This window comes from Macaca fascicularis, chromosome 1, assembly GCF_037993035.2.
Source record: "Macaca fascicularis isolate 582-1 chromosome 1, T2T-MFA8v1.1".
Lineage (NCBI taxonomy): Eukaryota > Metazoa > Chordata > Mammalia > Primates > Cercopithecidae > Macaca > Macaca fascicularis.
Genome location: NC_088375.1, coordinates 109,997,532 through 110,010,360, shown reverse-complemented (window position 1 = coordinate 110,010,360; position 12,829 = coordinate 109,997,532). Strand labels below are relative to the sequence as shown.

General features: G+C 44.6%; 1 protein-coding gene across 43 annotated transcripts in view; it reads left to right on the top strand.

The window, feature by feature from the left end:
* Positions 1-12,829, top strand: part of PIP5K1A (phosphatidylinositol-4-phosphate 5-kinase type 1 alpha) — a 53,065-nt gene that overhangs the window by 10,320 nt on the left and 29,916 nt on the right. For 15 of the 43 annotated variants that reach the window (XM_073995735.1, XM_045363794.2, XM_073995666.1 and 12 more), the window contains exon 2: positions 5,877-5,915. The exons of 19 other annotated variants lie outside the window; for them this stretch is intronic. In XM_073995735.1, coding sequence (XP_073851836.1) covers positions 5,877-5,915 — 39 coding nt within the window. Of the gene's footprint in view, positions 1-5,876; positions 5,916-6,544; positions 6,667-12,829 lie in introns of all 43 variants that reach the window. 9 more of the 43 variants (XM_065546130.1, XM_073995754.1, XM_065546123.1 and 6 more) reach the window with 2 other exon arrangements.

Here is a 12,829-nt window from a genome sequence, read left to right as displayed (position 1 = left end):
CTTGTTGCCCAGGCTGGAGTGCAATGGCATGATCTCAGCTCACCGCAACCTCTGCCACCCAGGTTCAAGTGATTCTCCTGCCTCAGCCTCCTGAATAGCTGGGATTACAGGTATGCGCCACCATGCCTGGCTAATTTTGTATTTTTGGTAGAGACGGGGTTTCTCCATGTTGGTCAGGCTGGTCTCGAACTCCTGACCTCAGGTGATCCGCCCACCTCAGCCTCCCAAAGTGCTGGGATTACAGGCGTGAACCACCATGCCCAGCCTGTATTTTTAGTAGAGACAAGGTTTCACCATTTTCGCCAGGCTGGTCTTGAACTCCTAACCTTGTGATCTGCCTGCCTTAGCCTTCTAAAGTGCTGGAGTTACAGGCGTGAGCCACCGCAACTGGCCTGCATTTTTTTTTTCTTTCTTTTTTCTGAGATGGAGTCTTGCTCTGTTGCCCAGGCTGATTGATGTGCAGTGGCGCAATCTCAGCTCACTGCAATCTTTGCATCCTGAATTCAAGAGATTCTTGTGCCTCTGCCTCCCAAGTAGCTGGGATTATGGGCATCTGCCACCATGTCTGGCTAGTTTTTGTATTTTTAGTAGAGATGGGGTTTTGCCATGTTAGCCAGGTTGATCTTGAACTCCTGACCTCAGGTGATCTGCCTGCTTCCGCCTCCCAAAGTGCTGGGATTACAGGTGTGAGCCACTGCGTCCGGCCCCTCCCCCGCTTTTTTTTTTTTTCTCGAGACTGGATCTCACTCTGTCACCCAGGGTGGTGTACAGTGGCATGATGATAGCTCACTGTAGCCTCAAACTCCTAGCTCAAGTGATCCTCCCACCTCAGCCTACTCAGGTTTACAGGCATGGGCCACCACACTGCTATTTTTTTTTTTTTTCTTTAAGTGGAGATAGTCTCACCATATTGCCCAGTCTGATCTCAAACTCCTGGCCTAAAGTGATCCTCCTGCCTCAGCCTCCCAAAGTGCTGGAATTACAGGCATGAGTCACCCTGCTTGGTGTGGCTCTCCATCTTTATCAACCAAGAGTTCACTGAGAGTTAGCATTTTAATTCCAAAAAAGCTGCTTATCTCTTTGTGCTCTCTGTAGGAATTATTGACATACATATCTATTTTTTGAGATGGAGTCGTGCTCTGTTGCCCAGGCTGGAGTGTAGTGGCACGATCTGGGCTCACTACATACCTCCCGTCTCCTGGGTTCAAGTGATTTTCCTGCCTCAGCCTTCCAAATAGTCAGGATTACAGGCATGCGCCACCATGCCCGGCTAATTTTTTTGTAGTTTAGTAGAGATGGGTTTCGCCATGTTGACTAAGCTGGTTTCGAACTCCTGACCTCAGATGATCTATCCACCTCCGCCTCCCAAAGTGCTGGGATTACAGTCGTGAGCCACTGTGCCTGGCCTTATTGACATATTTATGTAGTAGTGTTGGTAGGTAATTAAATTGGACCTTAGGGATTGTTTCCCTATGACCTGTTTGGGCAACACTCCAGTTGTCTGAGGAATGCATATCCGGCTAGCCTCTAGCATCCCCAAATTATATGTGTATTTCAAACATTAAAGTCAGTCACACACTGCTTGTTGGTTTCTCATCAGTAGATGATGTCATTGCATCTCTGACAGAAATGCTTCTGCTCTGAAAGTGCAGGGAGAGGCTGTGCTATTAAGGCCAACTCTGTTTTGTTTCACATACTAGGGTGAGGGGAACTCATTTCAGAACTATTTGGCTGAGCACAGTGGTTTACACCTGTAGTCCCAGCACTTTGGGGGGCTGAGGCAGGCAGATTGCTTGAGCTCAGGAGTGTGAAACCAGCCTGGGTAACACAGTAAAACCCTGTCTCTACAAAAAATATAAAAATTAGCCGGGCATGGTGGTGTGTGCCTGTAGTCCCAGCTACTCTGGAGTCTGAGGGGAGAATCACTTGAACCTGAGAAGTTGAGGCTGCAGTAAGCTGTGTTCCTGCCACTGCCCTCAAGCTTGGGTGACAGAGTGAGACTTTGTCTCAATACCAAAAAAACCCAAAAAAACTTAAAAAGATATTTTGTTGGCCGGGCCCAGTGTCTCACGCCTGTAATCCCAGCACTTTGGGAGGCCGAGGCGGGCACATCATGAGATCAGGAGATCGAGACTATCCTGGCTAACACAGTGAAACCCTATCTCCGCTGGGTGTGGGTGGTGGCAGGCGCCTGTAGTCCCAGCTACTCCCAGCTACTCGGGAGGCCAAGGCGCGAGATTGGTGTGAACCTGGGAGGAGGAGCTTGTAGTGAGCCGAGATCGCCTCAGTGCACTACAGCCTGGGCGACAGAGTAAGACTCTGTCTCAATAAAGAAAAAAAGAAAAAAAAAGGCTGGGCACGGTGTAATCCCAGCACTTTGGGAGGACGTGGCCGGCAGATCATGAGGTCGGGAGATCGAGACCACCCTGCTAATATGGTGAAACCCCATCTCTACTAAAAATAAAAATATAAAAAAAAATTAGCCAGGCGTGGTGGCGGGCACCTGTAGTCTCAGCTACTTGGGAGGCTGAGGCGGGGGAATGGCGTGAACCTGGGAGGCGGAGGGTGCAGTGAGCCGAGATCACGCCACTGCCCTCCAGCCTGGGCGACAGAGCGAGACTCCATCTCAAAAAAAAAGAAAAAGAAAAAAAAAAAAGAGAACGTGAACAAAATATCTTTTTCTGCCCCCACACGTGGCTAATTTTTTGTGTTTTTAGTAGAGACGGGGTTTCACCGTGTTAGCCAGGATGGTCTTGATCTCCTGACTTTGTAATCTGCCTGCCTCGGCCTCCTGAAGTGCTGGGATGACAGGCGTGAGCCACTGGGCCCAACTGACTTTGCCTTTTTTTTTTTTTTTTCTTTTGAGACAGAGTCTGGCTCTGTGGCCCAGGCTGGAGTGCAGTGGTGGATCTCAGCTCACTGCAAGCTCCGCCTCCCAGGTTCATGCCATTCTTCTGCCTTAACCTCCAGAGTAGCTGGGTCTACAGACGCCCGCCACCATGACCAGCTATTTTTTTGTTTTTAGTAGAGACGGGGTTTCACCATGTTAGCCAGGATAGTCTCGATCTCTTGACCTCGTGATCCACCCGCTTCAGCCTCCCAAAGTGCTGGGATTACAGGTGTGAGCCACCGGTGCCCGGCCTGCCTTTTTTAAAAAAATAAAATTTGGGGCCGGGCGCGGTGGCTCAAGCCTGTAATCCCAGTACTTTGGGAGGCCGAGGCGGGTGGATCACGAAGTCAGGAGATCGAGACCATCCTGGCTAACATGGTGAAACCCCGTCTCTACTAAAAATACAAAAAACTAGCTGGGCGAGGTGGCGGGCGCCTGTAGTCCCAGCTACTCGGAGGCTGAGGCAGGAGAATGGCGTAAACCCGGGAGGCGGAGCTTGCAGTGAGCCGAGATCGGGCCACTGCACTCCAGCCTGGGTGACACAGCGAGACTCCGTCTCAAAAAAAAAAAAATAAATAAATAAAATAAAATTTGTATTTTTTTGTGGTAGTGCTCCTTGTGGAGCAGGGCTACCTTATAGGCAGTGTGTCCAGAGTAGCCTGGACATTGTATTTAGCAGAAATTGACTGGGTCGTTTTCACTTTGGCTTTTGACTTGACTGGTTCTGCTGTTCTGGAATTATTTTAGTAACATTAATGATTTCCTAGCTTATTTTCATAATTTAGAAGCTAGTTCTTTAATATTTTTGAAGTCTTGGCATCCAGGAGATATGCTGAAATTGGGAATCCCTGTTTTATAGGAGACTGTTGATTTTTGAGGGATATGGTTCCCTTTTTAAGAGAGAATCTCTTATATGTGCTGATACAGGTATGTTTCAGGTTATATAGGCATCTGAAAGTAATATGTAGTTGAGAAAGAGGGTATGAGAACATAAGACTTATTTTTAGCTTAGAATCGTCAGCAACATTTCTGGCATTTTCTTTTCATATTTTTTTTTCCTTATCTTTACAGTAGCATAACATGATTGTAATGAGCTTGAGTTAATGTGTGTGTTGGGAGTGTGGTGGTTTGTATGTGTGGGACTGTTGAGTAGTGGTTTACTGGGAAAAATGGGTTATTAAGCAAAGAAAATGATAGTAAAGCCATTCCTTTTCTTTAATTGTTAAATTATGTAATATACACATTAAAATATTTGTGTAGTTTATATAGGTAAGGAAAAATATAAATTTAAAGTTATAAAATAAGCCTATTTCCACTATCAGGAAATGGTCATCTTTTAACATTTTGGTATGTAATCTTGTGCACCTTTTCTATGTGTATAAATACATGTGAATTTGTAGATAAATGTTTTATAAAAACTTGTATTATGCTATATAATTTTTTTCCACTCAATATATTGACATCCATAAATATACGTAAAAATAATGGTTATATAGTGTTCCATTTTATGACAGCACCATGATGTATATTATTGTTCCCTATTGTTCATTTAGATTCTTTGAAATAATGGGATCTGTGTAATTCTAGTTATATATACACTGCTCTAATCCTTGTATATCCTTGTAATGTATATCCTTGTATATACATCTTTGTTGGCTTCACTGATTACTTAGGATAACTTAGTACTTCTTGGTCAGATTGTCCATAATGATTTTTAAGGCTTTTTGCTTTGTTTTTTTTTTTTTTTTTTTGAGACAGAGTTTCGCTATGTCGCCCAGACTGGAGTACAGTGATCCCATCTCGGCTCACTGCAGTCTCTGCCACTCAGGATCAAACGATTCTCATGCCTCAGCATCCCTGGTAGCTGGGATTGCAGGCGCTTGTCACCAGGCCCAGCTAATTTTTATATTTTTAGTAGAGATGGGGTTTTGCCACGTTGGTCAGGCTGGTCTCGAACTCCTGACCTCAAGTGATCCACCTGCCTCAGCCTCCCAAAATGCTGGGATTACAGGTGTGAGCCACCGCACTCTGCCGACTTTTTGCAAGTTAGTACCAAATTGCCTTCAAGGAGCGGAAGATCCTCAAACAAAATCTACCTTGTAACTCTCGCCCAGGCTGGAGCGGAATGGTGTGATCTCAGCTCACTGCAACCTCTGCCTCCTGGGCTCAAGCAATCGTCCCACCTCAGCCTTCTGAGTAGCGCCACCACACCTGATTTTTGTGTTTTTAGTGGAGACCAGTTTTTGCCATGTGGTCTCGAACTCCTGGCCTCAAGTGATCCGCCTGATTTAGCCTCCCAAAGTGCTGGGATTACAGACATGAACCACCATGCCCAGCCTGTGCATTCTTTTTCTTTTTCTTTTTTTTTTTTTTCCTGAGACGGAGTTTTGCTCTTGTTGCCCAGGCTGGAGTGCAATGGCGCGATCTCGGCTCACTGTAACCTCTGCCTCCCAGGTTCAAGTGATTCTCCTGCTTCAGCCTCCTGAGAAGCTGGGATTACAGGTGCTTGCCACCGTGCCCGGCTGATTTTTGTATTTTTAGTAGAGACGGGTTTTCACCATGTTGGCCAGGAGGCTGGTCTTGTGAACTCTTGACCTAAGGTGAGCTCCTCGCCTCCCAAAGTGCTGGGATTACAGGTGTGAGCCACTGCGCCTGGCATTCTTTTTTAAAAGGTAAGAGTCTGGCTGCAGAGGAACCTTATACCTGAAATGTTTTGCTGTCTGAATTCACTCCAGAGTGAAATGACTTGAAGTACAGGTTTTGTGACTACTAGAATTTTTGTGTCAGAGGCTTCTCCTTCTGCCATTTTTTGAACATTTTCCTAGAATTACAAAAAAATCATTCCACATTTCACAGTATGTTGCTAGGAATCTGACCAGGTCCAATTCATAATTTTAAACTTTAGAGTTTTAAAAACATGTATGCTTATGCTGTAAGCAAATGGAACCCCAGGAGTAAGTGATAACTTTCTGTTTTTCCTCATTAGGTTTCAACTTTCTGTGCTGTGGCGTCAGCCATAAGAGAGGTAGATTTGATGTGTATCTGTGCTAAAGAAGCATGAGCTCCTTACAGTAACTAGCAGCCAACTCCTCTTCCCAATAACATTTGCAGACTTCTTGGAGTGGTAGTTCATGGTCTTCTGAGAAGGCTGTGGATGCCTTACAAGCATTATTTGACTCTAGCTCCCATATCTCACTGCCCTCTCCAAAAAAGATGTTATCCTAACCTGGAAGTATCTTTTCTCAGAATTTTTCAGTATATTATGAATCAGTGACTACCTTTTCTCTCCCTTGAAATTTTCCTGTAACTTCATGTTCATTTCCTTTTGTTTCGGTAAACCTGTCTCAACTCTTTTCCTTTTCTCTTTCTGTTGTACCTCTCATTTCCCCTGACCCTTCCTGTCCTGTAGATGGTATTTCATAATTCACAGTGATAATAATTGCTAGCATTTATAGACATTTATTGTAGATTAAGTAGAGCATTTATTATAGATTAAGCCTATACGTAACTTGTTTAATTCTCATAACAACCTTAGGAGGTACATGTTGTTTCTTCCACATTTTATAGATAAGGTAGCCAGTCTGCTCTAGAGAAATTTTAACCAACCTACCCAAGGTTACCTACTTAGTAAATTTTTTTTTTTTTTTTTTTGAGACAACGTTTTGCTCCATCACCCGGGCTAGAGTGCAGTGCTGTGATCTCAGCTTACTGCGACTTCCGCCTCCTGGGTTCAAGCAATTCTTGTGCCTTAGCTTCCAGAGTAGCTGTGACTACAGGTGAGTGCCACCACGCCCAGCTAAGTTTTGTATTTTTGGTAGAGACGGGATTTCTCCATGTTGGCCAGGCTGGTCTTGAGCTCTTGGCCTCAAGTGACTCACCCACTAGGCCTCCCAAAGTGCTGGGATTACAGGCTTGAGCCATTGTGTGCAGCTGTAAATGTTAAATCTAGTATTCAAACCTAGCAAACCTAGGTGTTCTGATTTCTTTTTGTTTCTTCTTCTTCTTTTTTTTTTTTTTTGGTTTTCCCTGGGATATAGATTTTCAGGTGTTCTGATTTCAGAGCCTGCATTCCTACCCACTGTGCTGCTGCTCCCCTCACTAATTTGAAAGTCTGTGTGTGAACTAACTTTACTTAAAACCGGGTTAAATATTTGTTGTTACTGTCTGAACCAAGAGTCCTTGGGTTGAAGGAGAGGGTAGTACAGAAGGGAACTTCTCCTTCTGACTTTAGCCTTCCTAAATCAACAAAATTCTGAGCTCCTTTGTGTACAGTAGGTGGAATTATTGTTCATTCTTTCAGAAGCATTTTGATTTTATTAATGTATTAATTTATTTTGAGACAGGGTCTTGTTCTGTCACCCAAGCTGGAGTGCAGTGGCACAATCATAGCTCACTGCAGCCTTGACCTCCCAGGCCCAAGCCATCTTCCCACCTCAACCTCGCAAGTAGCTGGGGCTACAGATGTGTACCACCATGTCCAGCTAATTATCTTTTCTTTCTCTTTTTCTTTTTTTTTTTTTTTTTGAGATGGAGTCTTGCCCAGGCTGCAGTGCAGTGTTATGATCTTAGCTCACTGCAACCTCCACCTCCTGGGTTCAAGCGATTCTCCTGCCCCAGACTTGCAAGTAGCTGGGATTACAGACACATGCCACCACGTCTGGCTAATTTTTGTATTTATAATCTTTATAGAGATGAGGTTTCAGCATGTTGGCCAGGCTGGTCTTGAATTCTTGGCCTCAGGTGATCCACTGCCCACTTTGGCCTCCCCAAGTGGTGGGATTACAGGTGTGAGCCACTGTGCCTGGCAGTGTTAAAATTGTTAATGTCTTGTTACAAAGACAAAAAGGTATTTTCTATGCTAGTGAGAACCTTAACATCTATAAAACTGTGAAACTGCACTTTCAAGTATCAGACTTGAAAGTTTCTGCTCCTCTAGAATACTGGCATTGCCTAATTCAGAACAAAGGTAATCTCACTGAAAGAAAGGTACTTTCATATTCTTTTTACAAATGATGTTGATGAGTGTTGCTAGAGGAACAGTGTTGTTAATTTCCTTGAGAGGACCTGAAGGAGGACAACTATACCCTTAATCCTATCAGTGAAAATGAAACATTTCCTTGTCTCAAGGAAAAGGAGGGGGTACCTTGAGGGAAGAATATATGTGTTCATGTTGTCCATTAGCAAATCTGAGATTTAGTTAGTTTGTTAGAGCATTCTAGTTCCATTGGTGCTTTATTGTTCCAGCTGCTTTCTAGTTGGCCAGGAAATTAAAAACCAAAGATGAGGCCGGGCTCAGTAGCTCACACCTGTAATCCCAGCACTTTGGGAGGTCAAGGTGGGTGGATCACAAGGTCAAGAGATCTAGATCATCCTGGCCAACATGGTGAAATCCCGTCTCGACTGAAAATACAAAAATTAGCTGGGCGTGGTGGTGCGCACCTGTAGTCCCAGCTACTTGTAAGGCTGAGGCAGGAGAATTGCTTGAACCTGGGAGGTGGAGGTCGCAGTGAGCCGAGATCGTGCTGCTGCACTCCAGCCTGGCACCAGAGTGAGACTCTAACTCAAAAAAAAAAAAAAGCCAAAGATGATTCAGAAGAAAGTTTTGAATTAGGGATCATGAATGTGGGTTCTAGTTTTGGCTCTTATCACTGCCTATGCTTTGATTTTGAGCCCATTCCTTAACCTCTTCCTCTGTGTTCTTATAATAAAAGGGATTAGGCTAAAAGTTAGACTAACAATCTCTTTCTGAATGATTTTGTTCTAATATAAGTGGTTATTGACTTGTAATAAGTAGTTTTGGCTTGAAAATTGGAAAGTAGGCTAGGCACAATGGCCCACGCCTGCAATCCCAGCACTTTGGGAGGCTGAGGTGGGCAGATCACTTGAGGTCAGGAGTTCGAGACCAGGCTGGCCAACATGGCAAAACCCTGTCTCTACTAAAAATACAAAAATTAGCCGGGTGTGGTGGGGCACACCTGTAATCCCAGCTACTTGGGAGGCCAAGACAGGAGAATCACTTGAGCCCAGGAGGCAGAGGTTTCAGTGAGCTGAGATCACACCAGTGCACTCCAGCCTGGATGATAGAGCAAGACTCTCATCTCAAAAAAAAAAGAAGAAGGGCTGAGTGCAGTGGCTCACGCCTGTAATCCCAGCACTTTGGGAGGCTGAGGCGGGCGGATCACTTGCATTCAGGAGTTCGAGACCAGCCTGACCAACATGGTGAAACGCCGTCTCTACAAAAAATACCAAAAAAATTAGCCGGGCATTGTGGTACATGACTGTAATCCCAGCTACTCGGGAGGCTGAGGCAGGAGAATCTCTTGAATCTGGGAGGTGGAGGTTGTGGTGAGCCGAGATTGCACCATTGCACTCCAGTCTGGGTGACAAGAGCGAAACTCCATCTTAAAAAAAAAAAGAAACAAAATTGGAAAGTAGGCCTTGTGTCGTGGCTCATGCTTCTAATCCCAGTATTTTGGGAGGCCGAGGTGGGAGGATCGCTTGAGCCCAGGCATTCAAGACCAGCTTGGGCAACATAGCTGAACCCTGTCTTTTGTTTTTTTTGAGACGGAGTCCTGCTCTGTCGCCCAGGCTGGAGTGCAGTGGCCGGATCTCAGCTCACTGCAAGCTCCACCTCCCAGGTTCACGCCATTCTCCTGCCTCAGCCTCCCGAGTAGCTGGGACTACAGGCACCCGCCACCTCGCCTGGCTAGTTTTTTTGTATTTTTTAGTAGAGACGGGGTTTCACCGTGTTAGCCAGGATGGTCTCGATCTCCTGACCTCACGATCCGCCCGTCTCGGCCTCCCAAAGTGCTGGGATTACAGGCTTGAGCCACCGTGCCCGGCCTGAACCCTGTCTTTACATATTCTTTCCTTTTTTTTTTTTTTATTTTTCCCCGAGATGGGGTCTCCCTATGTTGCCCAGGCTGGTCTCAAAACCCTGGGCTCAATTAATCCGCCCGTCTTGGCCTCCCAAAGTACTGGGATTATAGATGTGAGCCACTGTGCTCAATGCCTGTCTCTGTTTTTATTTATTTTGTTTTTTTGAGACAGAATGTCACTCTGTTGCCCAGGCTGGAGTGCAGTCGCGCGATCTCTGCTCATTGCAATCTCCGCCTCCCAGGTTCAAGCGATTCTCCTGCCTCAGCCTCCTGAGTAACTAGAATTACAGGTGGGTGTCATCACGCCCGGCTACTTTTTTGTATTTTTAGTAGAGATGGGGTTTCACCTTGCTAGCTAGGATGATCTCGATCTCCTGACCCTGTGATCTGCCTGCCTTGGCCTTCCCGAATGCTGAGATTACAGGCATGAGCCACCATGCCTGGCTTGCCTGTCTCTATTTTAAAAAAGTCAGCTCTGGCCGGGCACGGTGGGTCAAGCCTGTAATCCCAGCACTTTGGGAGGCCGAGACGGGCGGATCACGAGGTCAGGGGATCGAGACCATCCTGGCTAACACGGTGAAACCCTGTCTCTACTAAAAAATACGAAAAACTAGCTGGGCGAGGTGGCGGGCGCCTGTAGTCCCAGCTACTCGGGAGGCTGAGGCAGGAGAATGGCGTGAACCCGGGAGGCGGAGCTTGCAGTGAGCTGAGATCCGGCCACTGCACTTTAGCCTGGGTGACAGAGCGAGACTCCGTCTCAAAAAAAAAAAAAAAAAAAGTCAGCTCAGATTAAGAAGTTTGATTATCCAGACTTGTTTTATTTTCTTCTGTGGTATTTTTTTCCTTTACTTACATTATACAATCGTCAGATGCACGTGAAGTAGAGAGAATAGTATAATGAGCTTCCATGTACTTATCACCTAGCTTTTTTGTTTTTTTTTTTAAGACAGGGTTTTGCTCTTTCGCCCAGGCAGGAGTGTGATGGTGTGGTGTGATCTCGGCTTACTGCAACCTCCGTTCCCTGGGTTCAAGCGATTCTCCTGCCTCAGCCTCCAAGTATTTGGGATTACAGGCGCCCGCCACCTTGCCCAGCCAATTTTTTTGTGTTTTTAGTAGAGATGGGGTTTCACCATGTTGGCGATTCTGGTCTCGAGCTCCTGACCTCAGGTGATCCACTTGCCTTGGCCTTCCAAAGTGCTGGGATTACAGGCGTGAGCCAGTGTGCCTGGCCTATCACCTAACTTTGATAGCAGCATTTTGCCAATCTTCTTGCATCTATACTTCATTTTTCTACCTCTACCTTCCTGGAATATTTTAAAGCAAGCCCAGTCCTCATGGGATTTCATTCCTAAATACTTCAGAACGTATCAATACACTTAAGGAATCTTTTAGAGGTGAGGATGGGAGAGTATAATATAACTACAATAGTAGTGTCACATCTATAAAATTAATATTTAACTTTTCTTCTCAAAGCTCTTTTCTCAGAAATGTCTTTTTATGGTTTATTTTTTTCTAATCAGTACTCAAACATGTTTCGCACATTATATTTGGTTATTTCTCTCTGAAATCCTTAATTAAAATAGTTTCCAAACCCTGTAGTATTTTTTGAGGGACAAATGAGATATATTTGTAAGTTTCCAAAGTGTTTATACAAACATAAGTTGTTCGGTCATAGGAGAGAAATAACGTTTCTAAAAATATATCAGCATTGCAGTTTAGTGTTAATAGTCAGCATTAAAGAGAAATGAGAGAATGTGGAGATGCCTGAGTGATGGAGAAAAAAGCAGGAATAATTTGGCATTGAACCGAGGCTGAGATATATTAAAATTGAGCCAGTGTGGAGAAGCTGGCTTAGGACCTTCTCTGTAGCATTTATAGCCAAGCTATCAGCATTTATAGCCAAGCTATCACCTATATACCCACCCTTGGATAATAGGTTCTCCTCTCTTATCGTACATGCCACACTTCCAAGTGTGGACTGATGATAATAAAGACATTCAAATAATGCCCTTTGAGAGTTTTGCCTTAGATGGGGGGCTGCAGGTGTCAAGATTCTCAGATAAAATATTTTCTTCTAGGGAAGAATAAACTTATAATGCTGTCTCCCTACCCAAAATGATAATGATATATATAAATCATGGGTATGGATTCCAAAATGATAATGTATACCTACAGTATTTTTCACAAGGACACTAGAAAACATTTTCTGTTAAACAGTATTCTGGTTTTATCCATAGGGATGAATCTCATTCTCTTTAAAAATTGTCTGGCTAACAGCCAGGTGCAGTGGTGCAGGCTGATAGTCCCAGCGACTCAGGAGGCTGAGGTGGGAGGATCACTTGAATCCAGGAGTTTGAGACCAGCCTGGGCAACATAGTGAGACCTCATATCTCCAAAAAAGAATAATAGCAAAAAAAAGCAAAATCAGCTGGGCATGGTGGTATACGCCTGTAGTCCCCACTACTCAGGTGGCTGAGGTGGGAGCATCACTTGAGCCTAGAAGGTAGGGGCTGCAGTGAGCAGAGAGATTGCACCACTCTACTCCAGCCAGGGTGACATTGTGAGACCGTGTCTCAAAGGAAAAAAAAAATTAATATATGTGTGTGTGTGTGTGTGTATATATATATATATTTTTTTTTTCCTTTTTTTGGATTTAAAATAGGTATGATATTTTTCTCTTCTGTTCCTTGGTAGGTTGGATCTCTGATGTATGCCACAGGGGCAAAACTTTAGGCAAGGAAGAGAGTAGTAGGTCTTGTGTCCTGATTCTGCTCCTCTCTTTGTCACTTGGTCTGAGTATTATTACTTAGACTCTAATAGCATCATCATTCTGCGTACTCTTGGAATTAGTCCCAGTTTTGCAGTCGCAGATAGCTAAGCAGTTGGCACCAAAATTCCATGGAGCAACATCTTCTTATCTTTATTCTAGGTACTTTGCAAGAGTGTAGCAGCCCTAGAGCTACATGTTTGTGTGATAAAACTAGGAAAGGTAGCAAAGTAGAACTTTTTAGGGAGTAAGAAAGCTTCAAAGCCACTCTACATTGAAATTACTTATCTGCTT